General features: G+C 44.5%; 1 protein-coding gene across 1 annotated transcript in view; it reads left to right on the top strand.

The window, feature by feature from the left end:
• Window positions 1–15,361, top strand: part of ANTXR1 (ANTXR cell adhesion molecule 1) — a 197,874-nt gene that overhangs the window by 69,481 nt on the left and 113,032 nt on the right. Inside the window, exons 9-10 of the mRNA XM_038551488.1 lie at window positions 3,701–3,761; window positions 13,904–14,002. Coding sequence (XP_038407416.1) covers window positions 3,701–3,761; window positions 13,904–14,002 — 160 coding nt within the window. The remainder of the gene's footprint in view (window positions 1–3,700; window positions 3,762–13,903; window positions 14,003–15,361) is intronic.

Consider the following 15,361-nt stretch of genomic DNA (forward strand, 5'->3'; position numbering starts at 1 on the left):
AGTCTCTAGACCAAGTTCTTAAGAACAATGGTTACCATTAGCTGAGGACTTACCAGGCTCCGGGCACTGTGCTATGGGCTCGGCCAGTATTATCTCATTTAATCTTCCCAACTCAACAGCCTTATGCAGTAGGTACTGTTCTTATCCCACTTTTATAAATGAGGAAACGAAGACTCGGAGAGGTTGTGGAACTTGCCCAAGGTCACACTGCTCATGAAGGAGCTGACCCAAGCAGTTTGATTCCGAATTCCAACCTACACTCCCTATGTCAAACTGCTCTCCAAAATTAGGAAACAGAAAAGTTAAAGGATTTGTCAAGGACCCTAGGTCAGTTAAGTATAGAAGCAGGGCCAGGACGCACTCTTGGATTATACTTGCATGTGGTGGTCTTCACCGGTCTCCATCGGAGGCCAATGTACTCTCACCTCGGCATCACCCTGACCCCGTGTGAGCCCATTCTACTCCCTCGGGCGATTTCCCAGGGCGAGATCTGCACCTCTCCCGTGGCTACCCCTGCTCAAGTTGGGGACAGATCCTCTGCGCCCCCACCCCCCACCCCAACTCCCATCCAGTCTCCAGACCTTAAGCTGATGTATTGTCTGCGGCAGCCCAGACAGACTGATCATAGTCTGGGCTGCTAATAACCAAGGGAAACCCTCAAATCCACCTACTGCCATCATGGCTTCCTACCTTTTGAACCAGACATTTCAAACTAATAGAAGCCGCAGTCCCAGACAAATCCTGCCCATCCCCCTCACTGATAAATTTTGCTGTATTGGCTGCAATGCATCCCTTCCAGATGTTTTAACTTAAGATTGGGAAAGCTGTGTTTTTACTGGATTGAATCACAGTGCTTGGCTGACATTTTTTGGCCCTTCATACACTCCTTAGATTTATCAACTAATTGCAGACACTTTGAGAGAATAATACAGCATGTGTTTATTATGACAAAACCTGCTAGTGTGTCTTTGTGGTCAGAGATTCATGGTATTTCCTTTACCAACCCCTGGTTGAGCATTAAAATTGATTCAAAAACGTCAGTTCAAAGTCAGGAACTTACATGGGGGAAAATATCATGTATGTGTTTTGAGGGAGTTTGGGAACAGAGATAAGATAGATCCAATAGCTCAATTTTTATTCTTGAGTTATTTTGAAATCTGTAGTTGTGGATGATAAAATGATTTATAAAGAGATGTCAAGTGCCTGTGGAATTTTATTTAAAACATTAAAAAAAAAAACAGCTTTGTATTGTTCTAACGCCACTGTTTACTAAGTTTCTCTATACGAGTTAATTCTGTTTCTTCCAATGTGGCCTGTTTGGAGATTTGTGCCTGAGGACATGTGGAAGGGAGGATGGCTACCTCCTTCAGGCAAGGCAACCACTGGCTGAGGTGGCCCTTCAGGCAGGAAAAGCCCAGTGACAGCAAACTTGCTGGCTGAGAGGGGGTGGACAGTCATGATTCAAGTAGGACAGTTGTCATCTGGGATATGAGTCCCTGCACACCAGGATTCTGGGAAGCCCCAGTCCTAGGATGTTGCTACCTACATAAGAGACCTAAAGGACTAGATGAACCACTGGAACGGGGAGGATGGAGAAGCCAGCAGGGAAACACCGATGCCCTGCATATATCCTTGGGGTCCCTGGTCCCTGGTCCCAAGTGAGAATGACAATGGAGGGAACTCGGGAGCTCAGTGGTGATACCAGGCCAGGTGTATGAGGACCACTTACTCTACCCGAGATGGGCACGGACTTGGGAAGTTCGGTGCATGTGTGTTGCTGTTGGAAAAGGCTCCAGCACAAGTGGGGATCTGAGGCTATACCTGTTTCTAGTAGGCGGGGGTGTCTGGGTGAAGCAGAGACCAATTAAGTAAGGCAAACACTGACAAAAAAGAGCAAATTGCTTCCTCCCATGGAATCACGTAAAAGCTGAAAACAAATAGAGGAATCCAAGTACAAAATTGCCTTTAAAAACTGTACAAGAGTGAGAAGGAATATCAGGAAAAGTAGCTGGAAACCTGAATTTAGAACTGTCAAGAAGAAGAAATACTGCTCCTTATGACTTTTGGGTATATAGACTTACCTAAGACACGTGGTTGTGGGAGAGCCTGTTTCTATGACTACATTTTAGTGTGTTGTCATCTGTACATCAGAGAAAGATTTTCTGAGGCATGTTCTTCATTTCCTCTCACAATGCTTCTCTATGAGGACGCCCAGATTTCTCTCTGGAATGGGTAAATATTATCTCTTCTTAGAAACTGATTTGTTTTTATTCCACCAATTGAGAATCTCATATATATTGCTTGACCTTCTCATTTGCTACTAGAAATTTAGAACTAAATCCATGAACCACTCCTAGCAAGGAAATAAGCTCTTCACTGTATTTTTTTTCTACCTCATCTTCCCCTTATTTTTCCTTTAACCCGTGTCCTCTTCTCTTGCAATTTATTTTATCTTTCATGTGATTGTATCTTGAGGTGTCCGCATTGCTTTAGCTGGGACAAAGAAACATAAATCAATACATCAATGCAAATAAATGGGTGTTTAGATGCTAAAAGATGCTTTTTTCTTTTACAGACTTTAAATGTTATAATCTCACTATTAATTCCTTCGACAAATGCCCCTTTCATAAATAGAGAAATGGTTTCCTTCAGCCCTCTGACTCCATTTCCAAATTAAGTAAGACTCAAATAAAGAGATTTCATTTACTTGGTAAATTAACTCAGTGTCCTTGTTTCAAATGCTTGGATGAAATTTGAGAATCAATACTCAACAAGACACGGAAGAATTCATAAATGGTGGAGAGAAGCTTACGCCCTACCGGTCAGATATCCTGCTTTGGCACAAAGCAGCCTTGATTAACACCCTGTGCAGTCATGGGTTGGTCCCCTGATACTCTCCTCTCAACCCTACAAGATGCTCTTTTGGAGAGAAGAGTCCATTTCCATTTAAGTAAGACTCTCAGGGCCCAAAGAGTGAGGCACAACAAGCAGTCTTCAGTGTCCTCCCCTGAAACGTCTTTCCAAACTTTTCTAACAAAAAGGGAACTCGGAATAATCAGAAAGTGATTCTCCACCATACCTCTCCAGCTTTGCCTATTATCACTCTTACTTGTACTTTTCAAGCTCCTTTTGTTCCAGCTAAAGAAGTTTATGTATTTCTGCTTTCTCACCTTTCCTCATGCCATTCCTCACCTGGATCCCAACCTTCCCCAAACTCACTCCTTTCCACTTGACGGAGTCCTACCCTCAGTGCCCATTGCTTCCATGAAGCCCTTTCCAATGTGCCAGCCCTTGGTGATTTTCCCCACGAACGCCACCGCTCCTACTATCTGCCCCTTCACTCTGGCAACTACCACAATGACAAACTATCATTATTTATCTTTTCAAGTGTAAGTCCCATTTCCTTACCCAGATGTTAAACCTTTCCATAACCAAGACTGGCATATCATAGACTCAATAAATATCTGCTGAAAGAACAAATGAAGGAATAACTCTTATGGCTTTGGGAACGCCCAGAGGCATCTAACACAATGTTGGCTCATTAAATGTTTGATGCTAATAATATTAGTAAAGATGTTACCACCCATCCACCCACTATAACCTAATGTCCTTGGACCTTCCTGTGTTAGTAACTAAAAGCAAAACCCTGCTTCTAATAAAATAAACTTTGCTTTGACTTATTGATTTCCTCTCTTCCTAGATTTTGAAGAAGTCCTGCATCGAAATTTTAGCAGCTGAACCATCCACCATATGTGCAGGAGGTAAATTAAGTGCTAAATGATCTCATGCAAATGATGGTTATTTTGAGTTCAAATCACATTTATTTCATTGGTGGTGAGGAGGGGAGACAGGATAGGAAAGGGAAGGGTGAAAGGAGGAGTAAAAGTTGCTAAATAAATTTGCTGCTAGGGAAAAAAGAAAAGAAAGAAGCAACATGTCAGTTGTTTGAAAAAAATCCGTCCAAATTCTCTTCTTTCATGCGAACTAATTATGAGAGTATTGCAGACATACTGGGTTCCCTCCCACACATCACCACTAACATCCTGCCCTGAAAAGCAGTGGAGCTGATCCAGGAGAACCTGTTAAGAAAAAGAACTGAACGATCTTACCTTCTCAAGTTTGACAAAAGCATATGACCACATGTACCCGGTGTCAGGGCCTTAGAAGAGGTCTGTGCAAGTGAGGAGCCTTAATTAGCATTCCTTAGATCAAGGTGAATCCATGTCTCCAATTTTTACAGGTCCTTCATTTTAAAATCATCAGGAAATAGGGAAGTTCCTTCATTATGCAATTACCCCATTCATGAAGAAAATCCAGACTTGCAGTTTAGCCATGTGCAAACTGGATGTGTTGCAACCTTGCAGTGAATCAGAAAGTCTAAAGACCATTAATACAATTCCTGTTAATTCATAACATAATCAATTCCCCTTTTGTAGGGCTCTTGCAGACAGAGCAAGAATCCGATCTGCTAATAGAGTACCTGGCACTTAATAGATGGTCAATCAATAAATGTTGTCTGAGTGTCTTGATTCATTATTTCTTCAACAAACAATGCAATGATTTTTGCTTATTTGACCCTCATTAACTCCTTTCACTTAAGCATAAGAAATTAATATCATACCTTTGACCTGTCTAATTAAAATGAAACAAAACCAGAAACTAATAGCCAAAGATAGAACAAGGCTAAAATAAAAACAAAATCTCTACCAGTTGAACCACAGAAAAATATCTTCCAAAATAACTCTGGAATCAAAGAGTAGTAAACCAACACCTCCTTTATATACATACCACTGAGATTTGAGACAATGAAAACACCAATGTATAAACTTGATGAATACGGCACAGAGATACCATGGTCCACAAGATCTGATCCTAGCAAATTCATGGAGGTTAATGTTTCTCAAAAAATGGAAAAGAAAAATCAGTAATTAAGAATTAAGTAAAAGATTTTTTGAACTCTGGAAATACAAGGAGAAAAGATTTACATGCATTAATAAATGTAAACAGATGAAAGCAATTCAATGTATAAATCACTGCAAGAGCTGTTTGTTCTGTAGAACCAATAAAATAGACAAATCTCTGGTCAGTCCAATCCAAGGAAGCCTTCTTTAGATATTTTTAACATCTCTGGCTTATCTGCAATACTGCATATGTTATAGACCAGCAGTAATTTCCTGTATCAGAGTAAACTATCCAATTCTATTTCCTTTATTTTTTATGAAGAAAAAATGAATACAAGACACAGTAATGGAAGCTAGCCCTAGCTTGTGAAAAAGGCAAGCTCCCACCTCTCTTGAATGAAAATCATAAGAATTAAAACATGCTAGAGAATAACTTTACTAGGGGCAATGAAACTGCCAAAAGATACCCTGACCCCAAAAGTCCTTCCATGGATTCCCCGAAGGTCTATCGCTGACCATTCTCTGGAGCAAGTGGCTTTCCCGAAGCCCTGGCGCCCATTTCTTTGTCCATAGCAGTGAATACCTGTCAGGTAGACCCGAGCACACTTGCTCTCTGATTTTCATCGGGCTACTGTGAAGACCCAGGGATTTACATGAAAATGCTTTGAAAAAAAGCATAAGCTGTTGTACAGAACGAGGCAACATCATTATCATCGACATCATTTTAATGAGGTTGCAAGGTCAACGCGAGAATCGTGATGTTGACGACATACCCAGATGAGAAAAATGTGTCCGTGTGTTTGTCTGCTGAACCCAAACTGGGGAGAACACTGATGAAGTTCAGAGCACCTGCAAGATGATTAACTCAATATGTGTCAGAGGGAGAAAGAAACAGGAAGTAACTGATGGTCCATATTTCTGAAGTAGCATGGTGGCACTGAGCCCTAGAAAAATCTGTGAAAAAGGCAGAGTTCACTTTCATCATAAATCTTTCCTCAGCCCCCTCCCCTGTCTGTGAATCGCATCCTTTCCTGGGTCCCCCGAGCAGCCCTGGCTGTGTCTGCCGAGCTCCACCCAGGCCTGTCCTGCTCAAGACACTCTCTGCTGACAATTGCGTTCCCCCAAGACTATGATCTCAGCTGGCTCTCCCCGGCACCTCAGCAACAGCCACAGCTCTGACAGCAAACTGAGCTCTGAGAGAGGCAGCGAGATAATGAATGCACTGGGTGGACAGCAAGACTGAGGTCCAGCACAGATCTTTATAGGTCAGGCTGCAAATAACAGGGTGAAATTTAAGGAGACAAATACAAAGTGGGGAGCTTGGGTTCGTATGGCACTTTGGGGAGACCCAACTGAGTAGCTGCTCTTTTAGGGGAAAAGAAAAAACAAGGAGAAAGACAGCTATCTTGATGGCCAATAAGAATACCCCTGGGGGGTGGTGGGAAGCCAGCCGATGAGATCTCTGGGCGCATCAACAGCCACCCCATGTCCGGGTTAAGAGAGCTAATTCACGTCCTACTGTGCCACGTTCAGACCATGGCTCCAAGTCCCACATTTTAAAAATGGTACTGACAAAGGTATGCCCATAGAAGAGGTGATGGATCAGGAAACAGTACTAAAAATTTATTCACTGATCAGTTCTTTCTTTCTTTTTTACTTTCTTCCTTTCTTTCCCCTCCTTCTTCCCTCCTTCCCTTCCTCTCTTTCTTCCTCTTCCTTTTCCTTCCTTTTTTTTCTAGCTTTCCCATTTTCTTTTCTTCCTAGCTTCCTCCCTCCTTGCTCTCCATCACCTCTTAGTGTCTGCTATGTCCCAAGCAATATGAAAAGTTAGGAGTACACAAATCCAGAGCGCTTGCTCCCAACCACCCGTGAAGCTCACAGCCTGCTCTAGGGGACGGTCTTATGTTCACATAAGTACAAGCCACACGTGAGGCACTAGGGTGGAGATCTGCTCCAAGAGCAGCAGGAGCAGTAACGAGATGCTGGTGGAATGAGCGAGGACTGGAGTAACCATGGAGATTCACACACAGACCGGAGACACTTGCGAGAGCATCTTCGGATATTTAAGAATTCTCATGCGGAAAGGAATTCTTATGCTTTATTATGTGTAGCTTGGGGAGCCCACCATGGAGAAGCTGGGGAGGAAATCAGAGAGGCAAATTTTGGCTTAACACGTGGAACATTTATAACTAAAACATTCCCAGCAGAGGAGTGGCTGCTCTGAACTCTCCACCCGTAGAATTATGTGAGCATTGGCCATTTGTAACCGTATGCCATCACCCTTTCGATGTCCTTTATAACTTGAATTTTTCTAAAGTCTTAATTCAATTTCAGCTCAGGCATTAATGGCTGATTTTTTTTTTTTTTTAATGGCCAAGAATCCAGTATACCTGGCATGATTTTGCATGTTAACAGGAAGTCTTTATGGGGAAAGGGAATGAGAAGGGTATCTAATCTGCTCTAATCAAAAAGAATTTCATTCAATGTCATGAGTTCAACTATTTGGAGCAAGAGCCTTCCCAGAACTCCTGCACTGCCAGAGGTTATAAATGGGCAGCCTACAAGCCCTTTCCAGTCTGCACGCAGGTTCTTTCTGATCTACACACATAAAACAAAACAAAACACCAGCTTATAATATGATAATATTCTGGAATTAGATAGTGGTTATGGTCGTATGACTTTGTGTATATAATACAAACCACTGAATTGCACTTTTTATTTATTAAAAATAATTGCTGACATTTAAAAATCTGATTTTACCTAAAAATTCAGATTCCCACCTTGTCGTGAAAAATCAAATCTAGTAACAGTGGGCCCGTATTTATTGCAAGGTGATGATTAATTGGAGACTAATAACTTCTCTTTTTAAAAGAAGCATGGACTCTTACCCGTTCACCATACCCCCCACCATTCCCCTTTGTCACCCCAATACCCCAGCATATGGTTAGTGTGGTGCTCATGTCTGTGTTGCCTGTATTTACAGTTCCTGCTCTCCATGTAGGAAGTCCCCTGCTGTCGGAGAGCCTTTAGAGCACCTTTGACATTACCGGCTTTTAAATAATTCCACGTCTCTTTTTAAAAGTTCACAATTAAATATTTTTGCAGATTAGCCTCTGCAGTGAGGAGAGCTGCCCCTTGTTAGATCGGCCTTGCCTAGTTCAGCTCCTCTCCAGGAATCGCACCCTTGGCCTAAGTATAATTTTCCTCTGGTCCCACTCAGTTGGCCTCAAACTCCCAGCGTTCTATGTAAGCAAGTCCTGCAGGAAGGAGCTAATTGGAATCGAGTGTGCAGCCTGCCAACTGTTGTACATATGAAGTTGTTGTACTCCAGACACGGAAGGAGATTATATTTAGCTCCTCACGTTGTCGTTTCAGAAGCAACTGTCCCGTTCCTACTGTGTGGTTTCCCGCTGTTGGTAGTCAAACTGGGTGGGTTCGTGCAGAAAGAAGGCCTTGCTAGGCCTCCTGTTTACCATTTGGAATTGGGTGCTCAACACAGACACTTTTGAGCGACATCAAACAGTGGTTTCATTTCTTTCGCATGTCATTGTGTTCCGAGAGCTCCAGCCTGGCCCCTAGGCACCTCTTTGGAGTGGCTTGTTTAATTCTCTGCTTGGTCCTTCTTTTTCGTTTAAAGATGTTTCCGTTTGGAGGCGGGACTGTCAGGCACTGTTAGTGGAAATGTAAAATAGCACGGTCACTTTGGAAAATAGTCCTGACCGTTTCTTTAAAATTGAAACACACTACACCTGTCATCTGACCTGGCAGTTCTACTCCCAGGTATTTATCCAAGAGAAAAGGAGGTCTATATCCAGAGAGAGACTGGCACACGAAAGTTTGTAGCTGCTTCATTTTTAAGAGCCAAAAACTGCGAATAACTCAAACGTTCATCAACATTTGGTGATGGATAAATAAATTGTGGTTTATCCATACAATGAATGATACTCAGCAATAAAAAGGCATAGACTCTGCCTAAATCTTGATAAGTCTGGGTGAGTTTTTAAATAATTATGCTGGGTAAGAGAAGCCAGACCAAAAAATAAAAGGTTATTTACTGTATGATGCCATTTACATAAAATTCTTTAAAAAATGCAGACTAATCGTACAACAACAGAGGCAGATGAGTGGTTGCATGGGATCAGCGGTTGTGTGGTCAGGAGCCAGAGATTACAAAGGGCACTTGGGAACTTTTGAGTACGACGATGTGTTCACTATCCTGATGGTGGTATTGTCCCATGATTGTACACGTATGTCCAAATTTGTCAAACTATATGACTTTATATGCACGTTATTTTATGTCAGTTATATCTCATTAATGCTGTTATAATCAAATAGCTATAAAATTTAAAAGTTCTAGAATAATGTAGGTATCAGAGGGCACTGAACCCACATCAGTCTCTTATGTTTTGATGTCCATTAAGCATCTAATAGGAAAGTGAATTCAAACTATCTCATAAGGGGAAAACAGCAGTAGCAATAATTTTGCACAGAAATCTTAGGTGACCAGAGCACATGGAGCATACACACGTCTCGTTTTCAGATCATGAGATACTCTCACTGCAGATAATAGGTGATCTTTATTCATACCATCTCAAAACTCTCTTCCACATTTCTTTTTCTCTTTCTTTTTAAAAAGATTTTATTTACTTATTTGTGAGAGACAGAGAGAGAGAGGCAGAGACACAGGAGGAGGGAGAAGCAGGCTGCACACAGGGAGCCCGACGCAGGACTCGATCCCGGGGGGGCCCAGGGTCACGGCCTGAGCTGAAGGCAGGCGCTCAACCACTGAGCACCCCAGGGCGCCCCTCCATATTTCAAAAAATAAAAAAGGAAAAGAAAAAAAATCAAAGAAACAAAGGGAGGGGACAGGATAGACTAAGTTTATCCAGTTATTCACAGACTTCATTTTTTTCTTTTTTTAAATTGAGCTTTAACTCCTGTACCATAAAATTCACCCTTTCAGAAAGTGCAATTCAGTGGTTTGTATTATATACACAAAGTTGTACAACCATAACCACTATCTAATTCCAGAATATTTTCATCGCTCCCTGAAGAAACCCACGCCCATTAAGCAGTCAGTCCCCATGTCCCCTTCCCTGCAGCCCTGGCATCTGCCAGTTGATTTTCTTTCTCTGTGGATTTGCTAAACTTTTCATATGGAAATGAAATGCAACGGAATCGTACATCATGCAGCCTATCATCTGGCTTCTTTCGTTTGGCACCATGTTTTCAAGGTTCATCCATGTCGTAGGGTGGGTCAGAACTTGATTCCTTTCTTGGGTGAATAATATTCCATTGTATGAATGCCGTCGTCTTCAGCTGATAGACACTTGGGCTGTTTCTACTCTTTTGCTATAATGAATAGTGCTGTTACGAACATACACATACAAGTTTTTGTGTGGCCATACATGGTCAGTTCTCTTGAGTAGACACCTACGAGTGAAATTTGTAGGTCCTACGGTAACTGTATGTTTACTTTTTTGAGGAGCTGCCAAACTGTTTTACAAAGCAGCTGCACCATTTTGCATTCCCAGCAGCAACGTCTGAGGCTCCTACTTTATTCACCAGCACTTGTTTTTGCCCATCTCTCTTATTACAGCCATTCTCGTTAGCACAGATTGATATCTCATTGTGGTTTTGATCTACGTTTCCCTAATGACTAATGTTGTGAAGCACCTTCTCAGGCATTGACTTTTTTAAGCCTCAGAAAATAAGCGGGATTAGACCCGACCCTACATGAAACAATGACCACCTTCTCCTTCTTCTTTATTCCTTTTCAGTACCAAGATATGTCTCTTATTTATTTCAGTACTGGGACTGACTCAGCCCCGGTTTAGGCACGCTCAAAAACCTTTCAGAAATAGAAATGATGGGATCCCTGGGTGGCGCAGCGGTTTGGCGCCTGCTTTTGACTTAGGGCACGATCCTGGAGACACGGGATCGAATCCCACATCGGGCTCCTGGTGCATGGAGCCTGCTTCTCCCTCTGCCTGTGTCTCTGCCTCTCTCTCTCTCTCTGTGACTATCATAAATAAATAAAAATTAAAAAAAAAAAAGAAAAAAAAAAAGAAATAGAAATGATGCCCTCGACCACTGGGAAGTTTAAATTACGACTGAGAATACAGTGAGGAAAGAATCATGATAAACACACACCTCAAAGAATATGTATCTTAAAAGATTGGATTAGAGATCATTTTCCAGTCGAAATTCCTGCCCCCAAAAGCCCTACAACCCCTAAACACTTCTTGCAGGAGCCGTCACCCAACAGGCAAATTGCATAAAAACACTTAGCTGTACATATTGTGAAAGGTAGGTTCAGGGCTTTCTGGATAAATGAACTTAAATCATCTGTCCTGGTGCTGGGGTGTCCTGGTTCTCACTTGCTGGCAGACTCATGAGACAGAGTTTGGTTATATAACTTGTATGTGCGAAGGGCTGACATTCCAGGCAGGCTGCAGGGTCAGACGCTTGGGCTCTTCTGGAAACCAAATGTGCGCAGGAACACAGCAGCTGCACCCAGCAGGGTGGGAGCGTGCCCGGGCTCTACCGTGCTTCCCGGAGCTCCGGTTCCCCCACAATCTCCCCAGGCCGAAGGGGTTACATCGTTCGGTTTCCACCATTGCCACGTCATGGATTCCGGCTGGCTTTCTTTCTAAATACCCTGGGGTCAGGCCAAGAAGACATGTGGGCAGCCTTTTTTTTTTTTTTTTTTGTATAGAGGACTCAGCAGCTGAACGGGTAATGCTAGAACATGGTGTTAGAGGAGAGAGCTTGGCATGTGGCCTGCATTTCCAGAGTCTTGTCTCCTTCCGCTAATGTTTGAGGAAACAAGAGAAGAAGCACGGCAGTGAGGCAGAAAAACATTTTGCATCAGCAAAAGTGTCCAGCGGCAGATTACTGGATGTCTCCCGTCCAAAATAAAGAACAGAAGTAGGTTTCTATAGGCTTTCTACAGGCTTAAAGAGTAAATAAGATACGAGAAGATTCTCCCACAATGCTTGACACGTAGTAGAAGGCTTGTTGAAGCAACTGTGTCGTCAGCCCCATGCCTGGCAGGATCCTAAACAAATTAAGTCCGTCCTTCTAAACTTAGCAAGTGTGTATATGTGTCACCATGCATATGTTAAGCCTTGATATCCACAGGACATTTGCCCATGACCTTAATTATCCTAGCTCAAAACTAAGGCAGTGAACACTTGGATACTCCCAGTTTTGCTGCTTCCGAATTGCATGACCTTGAGCAGGTCACTTAGGATGTCGAAACCTCAATCTCCTTATTGTCAAGGTCCTTCCTACTTCCAAAAAGCATTCTGTTCTAGCTCGTACTGTTTGTGGCACCTGCAGAGCCTCTGGCTTCTTCTTGCTTCCCCGTCCCAGCCAGACTCCCTTTTCGACGGGACAGAAAACCTGTCTACCACTAAAATAATAATCATTATTTATGTATAATTCGTGCTCTTAAAAATCACATCGGTCTCTAAATTGGCCATTTGTCACAAGACGGTGAGGCTCCATTTCAGCCTAATGGCTGAGTCCGAAGGGCCTGGCATTTGATGCCCGGCGCACTTTGATTCCGGCTCCCCTCTGATAACGTGATCTGGGACCAATTACCTAACCTCACTCAGATCAGTTTTCTCATTTGTACCTCCCTGGGCTGTGCTGAGGCACAAAAGACGTTGAACACATACGAGGCATAGCACGGGGCTGGCGCACGATGAGGGGGCCTTTAGCATCCGATATTAGTATCTCGGCATACGCGATCTCTAAATTAGTTTCCTGGGAACAAAGGTGACTAGCACTCATGGCACTTATTAAACTTTGGAAGAGTCCCACATGTTAGTTCTCTAATTCCATTTTTCTTCCAACAAAAAATGTCCATTTGTATGGCGATTTACAGCTCAAGATCCACTTTTACAAATACTGCCTTTTCCCTCTGACTTTTAGTCTGGTTTCTTTTTTTATATACCGCACAGCATAATCCAAAGCCCCAATCTTTATACACCAAAAAATGACCAAAAAGAAGAAGAAGAAGAGGAAGAGGAAGAAGAAGAAGAAGAAGAAGGAGAAGAAAGTAGAGCATGGGCTATTAGTTACTATCAAACTTAAGAGAATATTTCTAAGCTAATAATTTAGCTGATTTATTTTCCTTTTGTAAGACTATTGTGAAGGATGGTTATTTGGACTTCGTAAGGGTTCTCTTAACTGTGTGAGTTCGACACGCACTCTGCTAACGTGAACTTGGTACGCAGGGCCAGACACCTGCAGTTAGTCTCTCTCCTGTCTTGAGAGACGCCGGTGCCACCCGGAGGAGCCATCGTCAGTTCTGGCAGACGGTGCAGGACAGTGGCCCCCGGATAAGCAAGATCTTGACTTGTTGCTCAGTACAACTATTCCCACGCCATCCTGGGTGCTAGTGCTGTGTGCCCAGAGGAGACAGGGGGACCTGGAGCAGGATCAAATAATTCCTAACCTAAAGAAACATTGTTCTAGTCGTGGAAGAAAAGACACCACCATCAGTGCACAATCACTTGCCACAGCGTTTAGGACAGACTGTGGGTGGCATGAGGTAGCGATTTTCAAAAACTGTCGGGCCCCTCGGGCTCTAAAGAAATCCTTGCAGGGGAATCCAGCACGTAAACCGACATAAGGGGTGCTGAGCCCATGGGGGCCGAGGGGAGGGCGCCCCCCGCTGCGGGCCCGGCTTCAGGGTCACAGCCTTCCAAGCTGCCAGGGCTTGAGAGATGGGCAAGATTTGGGTGGATAGAGAAGCGGGGCCGAGGCATTCCGGGCAGGGGAAACACGGGCCAGGGCAAGGGTGGGAACCCCAAGTAAGACATCGCCCGCTGCCTCCAGCCCGCAGCGAGCAGGTGGGAGTGGGTGGCTAAGGGCGCCCCGGCTGTTGGCTGCCCACCCGAGTCCGCGCCCCGAGGCCACCAGGGCGGGGGCAACTTGGGGTAAACGGACGGCAGTCAGATGATGACACGACTTGTCCTTACTCCTTTCAGAATCGTTCCAAGTAGTGGTGAGAGGAAACGGCTTCCGACACGCCCGCAACGTGGACAGGGTCCTCTGCAGCTTCAAGATCAACGAGTCCGTCACACTCAGTAAGTCCCGCGCAGCTGTGGCTCCTCGGCCGTGTCGGGGCGGCTCGGCCACCCCCGGGCGCCCCAGCAGGGCCCTGCCCCCCAAGGCCTCCCCACCGCGGCCTCCCTGGAGAGGCCAGCGCGTCCCCGCAGAGGCCTGGGTCCCGTCGCGCGTACCCGTGCGGAATAGACGGTCTGAATTCATTAATTCTGAATAAACCAAAAGCCAGACTGTTAGGCTTGCATGTGTAGACTCTGGAAGCTTTTCCAATCTGGATGATTCGAGCCTGGAGTGGCCAAGAAACTCTCATCGTGGTGAGTACCTGACACGAAATACAGGAACGTGGGGGGGAGGCGAGGTGCGTTTCATGCGAGAAGTGAATTTCCAAACCTGCCGCTCTTACGAGGCGTTCGCAGCAGGCAGGTGCTTCATGTAAGGGCGCGTGTGGTTCGTGTGGTTTTGGGGCGCACGTGCGCGGGCGCGGTTCTGAGCCACATCTGGCATCCATCACACAGACAATTATCGATTCGGTATCTGCAGTGACAAACGGTGTATTCTTACACATTACACATTTTGTGTAATGCTGTGTCCTCTTAGATGCTTCACACGTGCGTGCCACAGTGACCCTGGGGGGTCGAAAGATCACGGGGCCCGGCTGGAGCCGCACGTCTGCTCGCTCAGTGGGGACCCTCGCGTCGGCCCCCTGGTAGCCTCGTGGCATAGGTGCTGTCTTGCTTTTAAAAGGGAAGAGTTGGGGGTGTGCCTTCTTAAGACCACGTGCCTATTTAAACAGAGATAGGCCAACATCCTCACAAACGTTCCTTACAAACATCCAGAATTCCTGGCCTTGGACTAATTCCAAACATTTGAAACATTCGGTTCGTTTTCTTGATACTTGGAAGTGCTCTCACATATCCCAAAAGTGCATGCTATTTGAAAACATTTTGAAAAAAAAAAATCCCTGAATGGTTGTAGCGTGAACGTTGGGCTTTTGCCCTCTACCGACTTCTTGCCTTCTCTTCCCTTTCGATTGTGCTGTCGCTCGAGTACACCTGCCCTCTCTTCTTAGCCCAAATCTCAAATCTAAGATGAGAAACTCCTGAGGGTTAACCTCAAAGATGTCGAGCCTTCCAAAGTCGACTTCCCAGACGCGCGAGCCTCCGGACCCAACCCCTCTCTAAGGATGAATGGAAATGGGGCGCAGTGTTGGCATTGCCCCAAAGGTCACACAGAGATGCTGTGCTAGCATAACATGAACTGCAGATGTACCCTGGACTTGTAAAGGGACATCCCGAAGGCTTGTTTTCCAGCTTCTCCTTGAAATTTTGTTCCTTGGGAAACCCAGCACATCCTCTTTCTCCCTCCTCCCTTCCTCTCCT

Source organism: Canis lupus, chromosome 10 (assembly GCF_011100685.1).
Source record: "Canis lupus familiaris isolate Mischka breed German Shepherd chromosome 10, alternate assembly UU_Cfam_GSD_1.0, whole genome shotgun sequence".
Taxonomy (NCBI): Eukaryota; Metazoa; Chordata; class Mammalia; order Carnivora; family Canidae; genus Canis; species Canis lupus.